General features: G+C 40.7%; 1 protein-coding gene across 2 annotated transcripts; it reads left to right on the forward strand.

Annotated features, from left to right (window-relative positions):
• The first annotated feature begins 217 nt into the window (after positions 1–217).
• Positions 218–5,674, forward strand: ddx5 (DEAD (Asp-Glu-Ala-Asp) box helicase 5). 2 transcript variants are annotated; one of them, XM_079252615.1, is made up of 13 exons: positions 218–349; positions 1,024–1,189; positions 1,298–1,394; positions 1,475–1,608; positions 1,915–1,980; positions 2,096–2,237; positions 2,323–2,483; positions 2,591–2,763; positions 2,840–2,950; positions 3,046–3,107; positions 3,200–3,259; positions 4,551–4,772; positions 4,953–5,674. In XM_079252615.1, exons 1-13 carry the CDS (start codon positions 303–305, stop codon positions 5,339–5,341), a joined length of 1,830 nt encoding a protein of 609 aa, XP_079108741.1. In that variant the 5' UTR covers positions 218–302; the 3' UTR covers positions 5,342–5,674. The 2 variants fall into 2 exon arrangements, with proteins under 2 accessions (XP_079108741.1, XP_079108742.1); XM_079252616.1 differs by having other exon boundaries at positions 4,551–4,785; positions 4,953–5,122.
• The last annotated feature ends 6,681 nt before the right edge of the window (positions 5,675–12,355 follow it).

The following is a 12,355-nucleotide window of genomic DNA, read 5'->3' on the forward strand; positions in this document are numbered from 1 at the left end:
TACAGTTACTATATTTATTTAAGGATAACGTTTAAAAGGAAAAATTACAAAGTGTTTTCTCAAGTTATAGTATATAATCCTTTTTTGATAACAGTTTCCAGTATTTCCATTACTTAATAGTGGAGCGTCGGAGTCAAAACGAGTGCAGCGGATGAATACATCGGAAAGAGACTTCCTCTTTCCATATAAACCGGGCCTCATTTCCTCTTACCGGCATTTCAGCAACACTGCCGGTCGTAGTTTCTAACGGCAGTAAAAGTCCCATTTATTTGTTTTTACCACTTACACACGTCGTTTACAGCATGCCTGGATATTCTGACAGAGACCGCGGCAGAGATAGAGACCGAGGGTAAGCCCCCTTTTTTGTACATTTTAAAAACTGGTTTTGTCGTCGCGTGAAATGGCTGACAAGCCTTAGAAACCGACCAAAAATGATCCGGTTATGTAAAAAATGTTCCAAGTGATTATCGATTATTTTCTAAGTTATTGTAATTTAGACAAACTGTATAAAAGCAAGCATTTTTACGAAAACCATGTTTATCTGTATTAAAGAAAAAGCCGGTAAAAGAAGCCGTCGACGTCGACTTTGGCTCGCGGCCTTGTTTGGCCTCGTGCCAACACGCCTGCGCCGGATGTAAGCGCATTTTGTTAGCCGCAACTTTAAAAAGAAAATAAATAAAAATGCTTTTACCTTTTATCTAGTACGGGTTAGTCAACTACAAATAGAACCACCTGTAAACAAAGTGACTTTCTGTGGCATGAAGCCGAGTAGTTCTGGTTGTTTGTAGTTAGTATCAACTCGGAGACATGCTAGCTATGCTAACAGACCTAGCATGTCGGCTTTTCGCCATGTGGCGGCGTGAAAGCGACACAAAATGCCGGCTTTTCCCCCCATTGTTCCAATGCTGGCTGGAAAACTCAGAAACCATAATTACACGAAACGATTTAGTAAATATCCGTATTAAATTATACCAAGCTGTCATTTATCTGTTAAACTCTGTCAATGTTTCTGTGTGATTGCAGCTATGGTGGTGGAGCTCCTCGGTTTGGTGGAAGTCGTGGTGGAGGTGGAGGGAAGTTTGGCAACCCAGGTGACCGGCTCAGAAAGAAACATTGGAACCTGGATGAGCTCCCAAAGTTTGAGAAAAACTTCTACCAGCAGCATCCCGACGTGGCCCGTAGATCGCCGGTGTGTATTTAGTGTTACATAACACAGCTGTATACTTCAGCTATCTTCTACACGTGTTGGGAGTTATGTAATCTCCAATGACCACTGAAAATACTCTTAAATTTGCAGCAAGAAGTTGACCAATACAGAAGGTCCAGAACTATTACAGTGAAGGGGCGAGACTGTCCAAATCCCATCATAAAGTTCAACGAAGCAGCCTTTCCCTGTAAGTGTTACATTGTTGGAATAAAAGACTTTTATCTCGAATGAATTATGTGAATCCTAATTTGTACTTCTTTGTTTCAGCCTATGTGATGGAGGTGATCAACAAGCAGAACTTTACTGACCCAACACCCATTCAGGCTCAAGGCTGGCCTCTGGCTTTGAGTGGAAAAGACATGGTTGGCATTGCACAGACAGGTTCTGGCAAGACTCTTGCTGTAAGTTATGAATTTTATATTAAAGTATCTGCAGCATTGTGAATTTAGAGGTGTATGAAGTAAAAAAGTCCTGTCAGGTAACTCTTTCCAACCAGTCACTAAACCGTGTGAATTTAATCAGCTCAGCTCCACTGCAGGTAGATGAGCCTGTTAGTGAAAACACCTTTTCTAAATGCATTACTAGATCCAACAACATGGCAGGACTTCTACTTTATACACCCCTGTAAATTTGTACCACAGCAGACCAGAGGATCTGCATGGTGCAGTTGGTTGCATTCTTAATGAGGGTAAAATTTATGTTTGCAGTACTTGCTGCCTGCAATCGTCCATATTAACCACCAGCCTTTCTTGGAACGTGGGGATGGCCCAATCGTAAGTTAACCTATTTTAGAAAATTATATTGCACTTATTCCTACTTGAACAATTTTGAACGTTGTTTGTGGATCACAGCTGCCTGGTTGAGCACCTCTTATCATTTTTACTCCAGTGTTTAGTGCTTGCCCCAACTCGTGAGCTGGCACAGCAGGTGCAACAGGTGGCTGCAGAATACGGCAGAGCTTCTCGCTTAAAGTCCACCTGTATCTATGGGGGAGCACCGAAGGGACCACAGATCCGTGACCTGGAAAGAGGTACTGTAAAAAATTTTCTTTTGGATCTACACTGGGAATTTTTGTCCCAAAATGGATGGCCCCTAATAATAGCTTTCGGTTACAGGTGTGGAGATCTGCATCGCCACTCCAGGACGACTAATTGACTTCCTTGAGGCAGGAAAGACAAACCTTCGCAGATGCACTTACCTTGTGCTTGATGAAGCAGACAGAATGTTGGACATGGGCTTCGAGCCGCAGATCCGTAAAATTGTCGACCAAATCAGAGTAAGGGTCAACCCTCCTCCTCCTTCCAGTAACATACCTGTAGGATTTTAGATACCCAGCATCTGAATAAGGTTTTTGCAACATGTGATGAATTATTTATTTTGCAGCCTGACCGTCAGACTCTCATGTGGAGTGCAACTTGGCCCAAAGAGGTTCGCCAGCTGGCAGAAGACTTCCTGAAGGAGTATGTGCAGATCAACATCGGGGCGCTGCAGCTCAGTGCCAACCATAACATCCTCCAGATTGTGGATGTTTGCAATGATGGAGAGAAGGAAAACAAGTAAGTACTACATCTGAAACAAACTCAGAGGTGTAAATATTTAGCATTTTGAACTTGAATGACTGATTTCCTTCAGGCTCATCCGTCTTCTGGAAGAAATCATGAGTGAGAAAGAAAACAAGACCATCATCTTTGTAGAGACCAAGAGGCGATGTGATGACCTCACTCGGAGAATGAGGAGGGATGGGTGAGTGTTAACTTTTTTTTTTTTTTTCTATAAATGCTTGTGGTTTAATTTTTTTTCTCACCTTGAAATTATGCTAAATGGTTCATTTTTCTCAGGTGGCCAGCTATGGGTATCCATGGTGATAAAAGCCAACAGGAGAGAGACTGGGTTCTCAATGGTAAATTTCATTACATGTTTTTAAAAATCTGAAATGTTGAACAAACATGTCTGTGTGTGTTAAATCTATTAATCTTGCTTTTCTTAACCTAGAGTTCAAATTTGGAAAGGCTCCAATTCTCATTGCTACTGATGTGGCATCCCGAGGTCTAGGTCAGTATCTGTCTTGAACTTGTGCTTTTATCTATTTAAAAAAAGAAAGTAAATTTGCTTTCTTTAACTCTTCTGCTTCTTTCTGAGTTTCTCCCCTGACCTGAAGGAGCAGTCTGTGTGGCAGGGCCTTGGCATGACAAGCCCAGGTATCCAGAGGGGGAAGGAGGATTCTTGGAGGTGTCCTGACTGGCGAGGCACGGGTCTCACAGTCATGCAGATGTACAGAGGTGACCAGGCCCAAGTGTAGCACAACACACTGGCCTGCCTAAAACGGGGGCGATTCGAGGGCTGCTCACAGTTCCGCCCCCCAAATGCTCGTGTGATCTCTGCCAATGGTTTGGACTGCTGTTTTTATTCACCCAGGCTCTTAACTGTCCCAGCTCAAAGCCCAGCTGCATTGTCTCCTATTGTCTTGCATGTATATTTGGGCACTGCAAGTCATTTGACTCATCCTTTATTTTTATTTTTTATTTTTAAAGACACTTTTTGTCTAGACGTTGTCCAGCGTGGGTGCTATTAATGATGCAGCTTCCTAAATGTTGGTTTTTGAAGAGCAGTCCATGATATCGATCATAACCTCACCTCTGTAATGACATGGCTACTGGCGCTTTTGGTGACAGTGGGACATGGCAGTTGGACACAGGACAAAATCCAAGCTCACATTCCTCCCTCGCCTGCGTTTCAAAGTCATGTCGAGACCTGCCAACGAGAGACATTAAGGTCAAGTGAACACTGGGTCTGGAAAAAGCTTACCATGCTGAGAAGGACTGTAGACCTACTGCAAATGGGTTCAGGTCTACAAGTTCTTGGCGAGAGACTCAAGTGCGAGCTTAAATCAGCATTGCTTAGATGTACAAACCAGAAGGATCTTGGCCAAGTGCACGTAGCGGTGCTCCTCCTGTGTAGACACGAGGGTCACATGGCAGTGTGTGGGGTGTGTGCTGCATTGGGAATGGACTAGTGAATGCATACTCCAGAGTGGTAAGACTGCGTATCCATTCTTTGAGTGGCTTTGCAGTAGCCGTACGTGGGAAGGATTTAATTTTTTTTTTTTTTTTCCTGAATTGGAAGCTAATGGAGTGTGCATCGTTTTTCTTTTCCCACCGTAGTCTCCCCCCCCCCCATGGATTAATTTTTTTTTTTCCAGTGTTATACTGACCAGTCTATCCACCTCCTGACAGGACTAACATGCCTTGTTTCTGTTTTTGATGTGGTTGTTGTGGTGGCAATGGCACACTTCTCTTGCGTGCTGCCCTTCTCTTTTCTGCCACACTGCAACGTAATCTTACAGATGTTGAAGACGTCAAATTTGTCATCAACTTTGACTACCCCAACAACTCTGAGGACTATATTCACCGCATTGGCAGAACGGCTCGTAGCCAAAAGACAGGCACGGCCTACACTTTCTTCACCCCCAACAACATGAGGCAGGCTAGCGACCTCATCTCCGTGCTCCGCGAGGCCAACCAGGCCATCAATCCCAAGCTCCTCCAGATGGCAGAGGACAGAGGAGGTAAATCTAATTGGTGAGATACAGAAATGGTGCTGTGGGTGGCAGCCTTAATTTTTCTTCCATGTAAGGGTTTATCATGACACAATGTAGATTTAATAACGGATATATATATATATATATATATATATAGATGTCTGTCTGTCTGTCTCTATCTCTATCATTTTTTTCTTTCTTTCTCAGGTCGTTCAAGGGGCGGCAGAGGTGGTGACTACGATCGTCGGGATAGGTATTCAGGCAGACGGGATTTTGGTAGGGATAACAGAGGCTTTGACAATGGACCAAATAAGGCCTATGGGGGGATTTCACAAAACGGAGGCTTTGGAGGAAGCAACGGCAGTGCCAATGGCTACGGCGGAGGAAACTACAATGGTGGTGGACAGTCAAACTTCAACAACCAAGCAGCTGCCTACAACGCCCAGAACAGCTTCCAGCCCCAGCAGTTTGCCCCCAACAAGGCTGTCGCGCAGAACGGTGCGGGCCACCCTCCGTTCCCCTTCGCTCAGGCACAGGCTCCACAGCAGCATCCTCCACCGCTGGTGCCGTACCCCATGCCTCAGTTCCCTCAGTAAATGCACCATTCACTTGAAAGAAGTAATTTATTGCTTTGTCTTTTTAAGTTCTATACTTAATCCAACTTGTTTTTGTATTTACACAAAAGGGTTAAAGTGACAAAATACAGCCTTTTTAAGATCTGCAGTGCAGCAGTAGTGTTGCACACTTTGTTTATCATATTTAATTTGTTACATTCCTCTGCATTGTTTAGGTTTTTTTTTTGTTTTTTTTTCCCCCTCTTTTTGTACTAGGTTACAAGTCGTATTAGTTCCTGTGTATCATTTGAAAGTGTTGTCCTCCGACCTTGGAAGTGCACTGCATGATCTTTGAAATAAAACCCCTAAAGACAAGTTCTCTGTTTGGGTGTGTTTTTTTTAATCATTGTAGTTAATTAACATAAGTGAGAAGAGACCACTACTCCGACTGTCCACCAGGTGGCAGTATTGATGAATGCGTTTAGTCAGTCTCTGCCCTATATTTTAAGGTTTGCACAGATGTGTGAAATTATTTTGTGGCTTGTTAAGAGTCCTTGTTTTGTTATAACAAATTTAATTTATGTAGTAACGGATTTTTTTTGTGGTTGCAGATAAAATGCTTTTTTTTCTTTTTTTTTTTTATTTAAACATGGGTAGTAAAAGTAAAGTGATCAAGTTATGATTTATTCAGCCTGAAGGTGCTTTATTGCTGCATCATTTAGTTAGAATACATTTGTCAGAGGCCAAGTAATGCTGCTTGGAAAATGCTTTCTATCACCATTTAACATAAGGGACATTTAAGTTTTTGACTTTCATGATCAGAGTTTAGGTGATCAAGGAAATTCACCAATAAGAATGGGTTTTAAAAGTTGCTGAACGAGAGCTGCTGCTTTGCTACACTAGCAGACTAACCTGGTTGCAGGTCGGCACCTGTTAACAGCTTATTCTACAGTCGTCTAGCAGACACTTTTATCCAAAGCGACTTACATACACACTCATTGCCAATAGGCACATCAGGGGGCAACTTAGGGTTCAGTGTCTTGCCCAAGGACACTTAGGCGCATAGTCAGGAAACGAACTTCCCAGTTGCAAGCAGACTGCTCCTCCTGAGCGACAGCTCAGCTGAAACAGCCCTCAGTGAATGATGAAGGTGTGGCTGATATGAATCACTCAAATGCAGAACTGTGGACTGAAGATATGTGTGGAATGCTCACTGAGTAATTATTACTGAGATAGAGAGACTGACTTTATTTTCCTCCATCTTGCTATGTGACAGTCCCACCTTGCTGGTGACGGCACCTTTCTACTTGGAAAAAGCATGTCAGTAGAAAACTGAAGGACCCAAAGTGACAATAAGTTCAGATCCGGGCCTGATGTTTCCTTGCTGCAAATCCAATATTAATGAACGGCACATTTTTAATTTTGTGATGCATCAGCTTTTTTCTGTAGTTTCAATGCCAAATGACTTAAAAAATACACTCATTGTTCCCTTCATCAGGTCCACCTTGCTCAAACCAGGTTGGACTCATTTTCGCCTCCCAGAACCGCCTTCAGTCTTGGTTCCACAGATTCAACAAGCTTTTGGAAACATACCTAACAATCTTTCCTCCACATTGACATGAAAGCATCAGGCAGTTGTATCCATGATGAGACTCTCGTTCCATCTATCCCAAAGGTGCTCTGTTGGTCTGAGAAAGCAGATGGAGACGATGCGAGCTTTGTGACATGGTGCATCATCCTGATGGAAACTTCCATCAGAAGATGCTACACTGTGTTCATAAAGAGATGGACATGGTCAGCAGCAACAATCTAGTGGGCTGTACACCACGCTCAGTTGGCACTGAGGGACCCAAAGTGCGAAATCCCCTTCACCACGACACCACCAGCTGCCTGAACTGTTGACAAGGCAGGATGGATCGATGCTGTCAGGTTGTTTACACCAAATTCTGAACCTTCCATCTATGTCTTATATTATATTATGTATTCATTATTCTAACCGCTTAATCCAATTCAGGGTAGCGGAGAAGCTGGAACCTATCCCGGATACACCCTGGACAACTCGCCAGTCCATCACAGGGCTATATTATATTATATTATATTATATTATATTATATTATATTATATTATATTATATTATATTATATTATGTTATGTTATGTTATATTATATTATATTATATTATATTATATTATATTATATTATATTATACTATGTTATGTTATATTATATATTATATTATATTATGTTATATATTATATTTTATTATATTATATTATAAAAGTCATTTTTTTATTTTTCATTTAATTTTTAATTTCATTATACATGTACTATTATCATTATTATATAATTTTTCTCTTTTATTAAGTTAGTTTATATCAGAATTTGCATGTAATGCTGAATCTGACATGGGAAACGCAGCGAAGGGGAGAATGAAGAGATGAAAATGGAAACAACACAAAAGTTAGGATACCTGCACAATAGAAGAGGAAAAAACTAGACAAGCAGCTGCCTTATGTCAGTACAGTGCAACAATGTAATCTCAGGCCACATTACAGACACACAATACGAACCAGCTCATTATAAATAGCCCCGTTAAGGAAAACCAACAGATTGCAAGAAATCTTGACTTTGATCAGATTTTCCATCCTGAGCTACACGAGGCGACTGGAAGGGGGAAACCATGAGGCCTGAAATACTCAGACCAACAACCATGATATGTTCAAAGTCCCTTCAATCCCATCTCCTCCTCCTTATGATGCTCAGTTTGGACTTCATTAACTTCACTTCAGTCATGACAACATGACTAAGTTCATAAAGCTGCAGCCACATACACCTAATCAGTCATCTGCAGCTGAATGATTTGATATACGGGTTAAAAACTGATCTAATAAAATGCCCAGTAGGTGTATGACTTAAAAAAAGTTATCACAGTAAATGATTTGCATTTAAATGTATCTTTAGGGTGTTTGTTTGTATGCAGAAGAAAAACACAACAGTTTAAAGTTATTTATTTCGGTAAAAAACACGGTGTGCTGATGTCTAATTCCTGTGGGCCCCTTCTGCCTGTCTTCGAAAGCAATTTATCCACTGAAGAAATGAAGGTTTTGTAACTTTTTAAACACAAATCTCGTCTGTTGGATTAAATTCTGGTTACAAATTCATTCAGGTTAAAGCTTTTCTCCTGACTTCGGTCTGTATTTAGTCTAAAATATCGTTTCAAGCCTCTGGATTCTGGGATTATTTACTATAACCACTAGGGATGAACCGATACCAGTATCAGTATCGGCTCAAAGCCATGTGTGTGTACTCGTACTTGGTATTAATAAAACTGTACCGATACCACACTAGTCAAGCCAGCACAGATGTGTTTGATGACATGCTTCTGACGTGTTTAAAAAGAAATAAATGGCTTGAATGTTAAAATGTGACATTTTTTGTTCCACTAAAAGCTAAATCTTTGTTTCAAAACCACACATTTATAGTTGTATTTAGGTAAAATCTGCCAAATCAGAATAAAACTTGTTGAAATAGTTTGATCTGTAATGATATTATATTTGTATCGGTGAGGTAACTTCAGAGAGGATGGGTCATTTATTACAACCTAATGAAATCTTACACAGTTATAACAGCAACAATAACCATAGTCACAATAATGTTCACATAAACAGATTTGGTATCGGAAAATATTGGTATCGGCAGATATTCAAATTTCAGATGTCGGTATCGGATCAGAACTCCCAAAAAAGTAGATCGGTGCATCCCTAATAACCACAATGATCCACTGGGTCGTCTATAAAATCATCCCAACACCTTTTCACACATGCAGGCCCTTATCAACACACACCCACCTCACTGTGGAGTCCCTCCGGGGCTACAATCCTGCAAGTTTTAGTGTTGATGAAATGAAAATGTTGACCAACAAACGGGTGTCTTCTTCTGCTCCTGCCATTGATTTGGGTCAGGTGTGTTACAGCAAGGAAACACTAAAACCTGCAGGATGGTAGCCTGCGAGGACCAGAGCTACACAGTCCTGGCCAGATTCACACCCAGTATATTTACCATTTTCTGACATGAAGAAATTCCTCAGTGACTGATCCAGGATTCATCACATGTTCCTTTTTTAATTGTTTGTAGAAGGAACGTCTCGACTTGACATCTCATAGGAGGAAAGATAATTTGACATTGAAGTGAAATGGGACTTTCTCCCATCTGCAAAGCTTTTCTCACATGTTTTTGGTCACTTTGAGTTCAGCTGAAACAAACATGCATCGTCTTAAAAGCTGCTGCTGCTCATAAAAAGTATTGAGAATATCAAAGTTTAGTGCTCCACTACATGATATGATGAATGCAGGATGTTTCCCAGTGGCGTACTGGTTCACACTGTGTATGTGTGGGTTCTCTTCGGGTACTCCAGCTTCCTCCAGCCGTCCAAAGACATGCAAGTTAGGTTAAGTGGTTACTCTAAATTGTCCCTGGGAGTGTGGATGTGTGTGTGTGTGTGTGTGTGTGTGTGTGTGTGTGTGTGTGTGTGTGTGTCTTTGTGGCCCTGTGAGGGACAACACACACCTGTCCAGGGTGTACCTCTGTCCCAATGACTGCTGGGATAGGCTCCATTTTCCTGCAACCCTTAACTGGACCAAGTGGTGAAGAAAACAAATGAATGAATGAATGAATGGCTGAATGACTGAATGAATGACTGAATGAATGAATGACTGAATGAATGAATGAATGGCTGAATGAATGAATGGCTGAAGGAATGACTGAATGAATGACTGAAGGAATGAATGAATGAATGAATGGCTGAATGACTGAATGAATGACTGAATGAATGAATGACTGAATGAATGAATGAATGAATGGCTGAATGAATGAATGGCTGAAGGAATGAATGAATGACTGAATGAATGAATGACTGAATGAATGAATGGCTGAAGGAATGAATGAATGACTGAATGAATGAATGAATGGCTGAATGACTGAATGAATGAATGAATGAATGAATGGCTGAATGACTGAATGAATGACTGAATGAATGAATGAATGGCTGAATGAATGAATGGCTGAAGGAATGAATGAATGACTGAATGAATGAATGACTGAATGAATGAATGGCTGAAGGAATGAATGGCTGAAGGAATGACTGACTGAATGAATGAATGAATGAATGAATGAATGAATGAATGAATGGCTGAATGACTGAAGGAATGAATGACTGAATGAATGAATGAATGGCTGAATGAATGAATGGCTGAAGGAATGACTGAATGAATGAATGGCTGAATGAATGAATGAATGAATGAATGAATGGCTGAATGACTGAATGAATTAATGAATTAACTACACTCCTACACCACATAAAAAATGGAAGTCGTCGTGATGAAGAAGACGGTTTGCATACAAGCTGTCACTGAACCAGAACAGGTCGATTGACAGGTCAGACGTGACTTTGTTGTTGTTGTTGTTGTTTTTTATCGTCTTGTTTGAGAACAAGTTGTGCAATAAGCATTTAAACAGAAACATCTGCAAAAAGCCAAATGTCCCTACATTGCAGTGTGCGGTTACTAGCTACCTGTTGCATGGCAGGTGTGTCAGTAGGAGGTTTATATGGAGGCTGTGTTGATTGGAGAAATGGAGGTTCACTACTACATGTAAATCCTTTAATGTGCTGAATACTCATTAGCAGTTTAATCTGCCTAGAGGTGACTTTTTATTCTGGTAAATACGCAGAAATAAACAGAGTTATTGTTCATATTTACGTTCCAGCAGCTTTAAGGCGAGCCAGAAGAAACCACAGCCAACTGAGACTTTTCTTGTTTCACCACTTCTTCCTGTCCGTGTTTAACCTCAGTTCTTCTCGCCTCTTTGTTTCTTCTCAATCCCTCCCTCCTTCCCAGCAGGCATGTAGGTGTTGACTTTAAGAGTTGTTACTCTGGGTGTGCATCACACACCCACAGCAAGCATGAGGAATGGCCACATGCTGCAGCGATTTATTCCCACTGAAGTGGAAAGGAGTGAAGTTGTTTCACTCCACGAGCAGAGAGATGCTTTCAGCTCCAACCTACTTTAATATAAGCTGCTGTACCTGAAAACACACACACACACACACACACACACATTGCACAGATGCAAGTGCCACATCTTTCATTGAGTCTTTGTAATCAGCGTTTTTTCTCTCTAGCTGCATGTGAACTTTGCATTCCTCCCATCAGACTTTGATTCTTGTGTAATTGAACAGGGTGTGTGTCTGATAAGTACAGATAGCTGAAAATGAATACGTTTCTCTGGCTGTCAGAGGTGAACAAAGCCTAAACGCAATAAATACCAACACTTGTAGGTGTTTTTGGATTTAGAGAGTAAAAAACACGACTGTGTGTTAGCATTTCGTGTGAGCCAGTTCTTCCCCAACGGATGAAAATTCAGATTTTATGCCTTTTTTTTTGTGCATTCTTCCTTCTCTGAAAACAAATAATGGCTTAATGATAAATCAACCTTCAAGTTACTCTACATTCCTTTGCTATTATCGCTGAGAAGACTGTAAGTGTTTTATAATGGACTGCCACCTGTCATGTTGCCATGGTGACAACAGGCCAGAGGCTTTATCATGATTTATAACCACTACTATGTTTTTAATGATGCAGAATGGTGCTGAAGTAATATGAAACGTCACTGAGGCTCAAGCATAAAGACATCCTCTCACATCTTATCCACCGTTTTCTGATCTTTACTTTACAATGAATAAAAGAGAATATGAACAAAGCAGAAATCTTCGATCCAAAACTGGTCCAGACCAGAGTCCAGACTAAACATGTGGAGATGTGGAGATTAAACTCTCACCAAATGTAGAAACTTTTAAATCCAGGTTAAAAACATCTCTTTTCTCACGCATCAATGCATGACACCTACACAGTAACTTTTAATTATCTCTGCTTTTAATTATTTGAATATATTGTGATTTTGTTTTCTTTTATACTTTTTTAAATGCTTTTAATGTTTCATGTAAAGCACTTTGAATTGTCTTGTACATGACAGGTGCTGTACAAATAAACTTAAACATTT

The sequence above is a fragment of the Telmatherina bonti genome (assembly GCF_933228915.1).
Source record: "Telmatherina bonti genome assembly, chromosome: 14".
In the NCBI taxonomy this organism is placed as follows: domain Eukaryota; kingdom Metazoa; phylum Chordata; class Actinopteri; order Atheriniformes; family Telmatherinidae; genus Telmatherina; species Telmatherina bonti.

Bases quoted from the DNA above. Each gene is read 5' to 3' on its own strand.
- ddx5 (XM_079252615.1), top strand. From the start codon at position 303: ATGCCTGGATATTCTGACAGAGACCGCGGCAGAGATAGAGACCGAGG. The intron at 1,609-1,914 runs GTAAGTTATGAA...TTATGTTTGCAG, and splicing joins GTTCTGGCAAGACTCTTGCT to TACTTGCTGCCTGCAATCGT. The intron at 2,951-3,045 runs GTGAGTGTTAAC...CATTTTTCTCAG, and splicing joins CGGAGAATGAGGAGGGATGG to GTGGCCAGCTATGGGTATCC.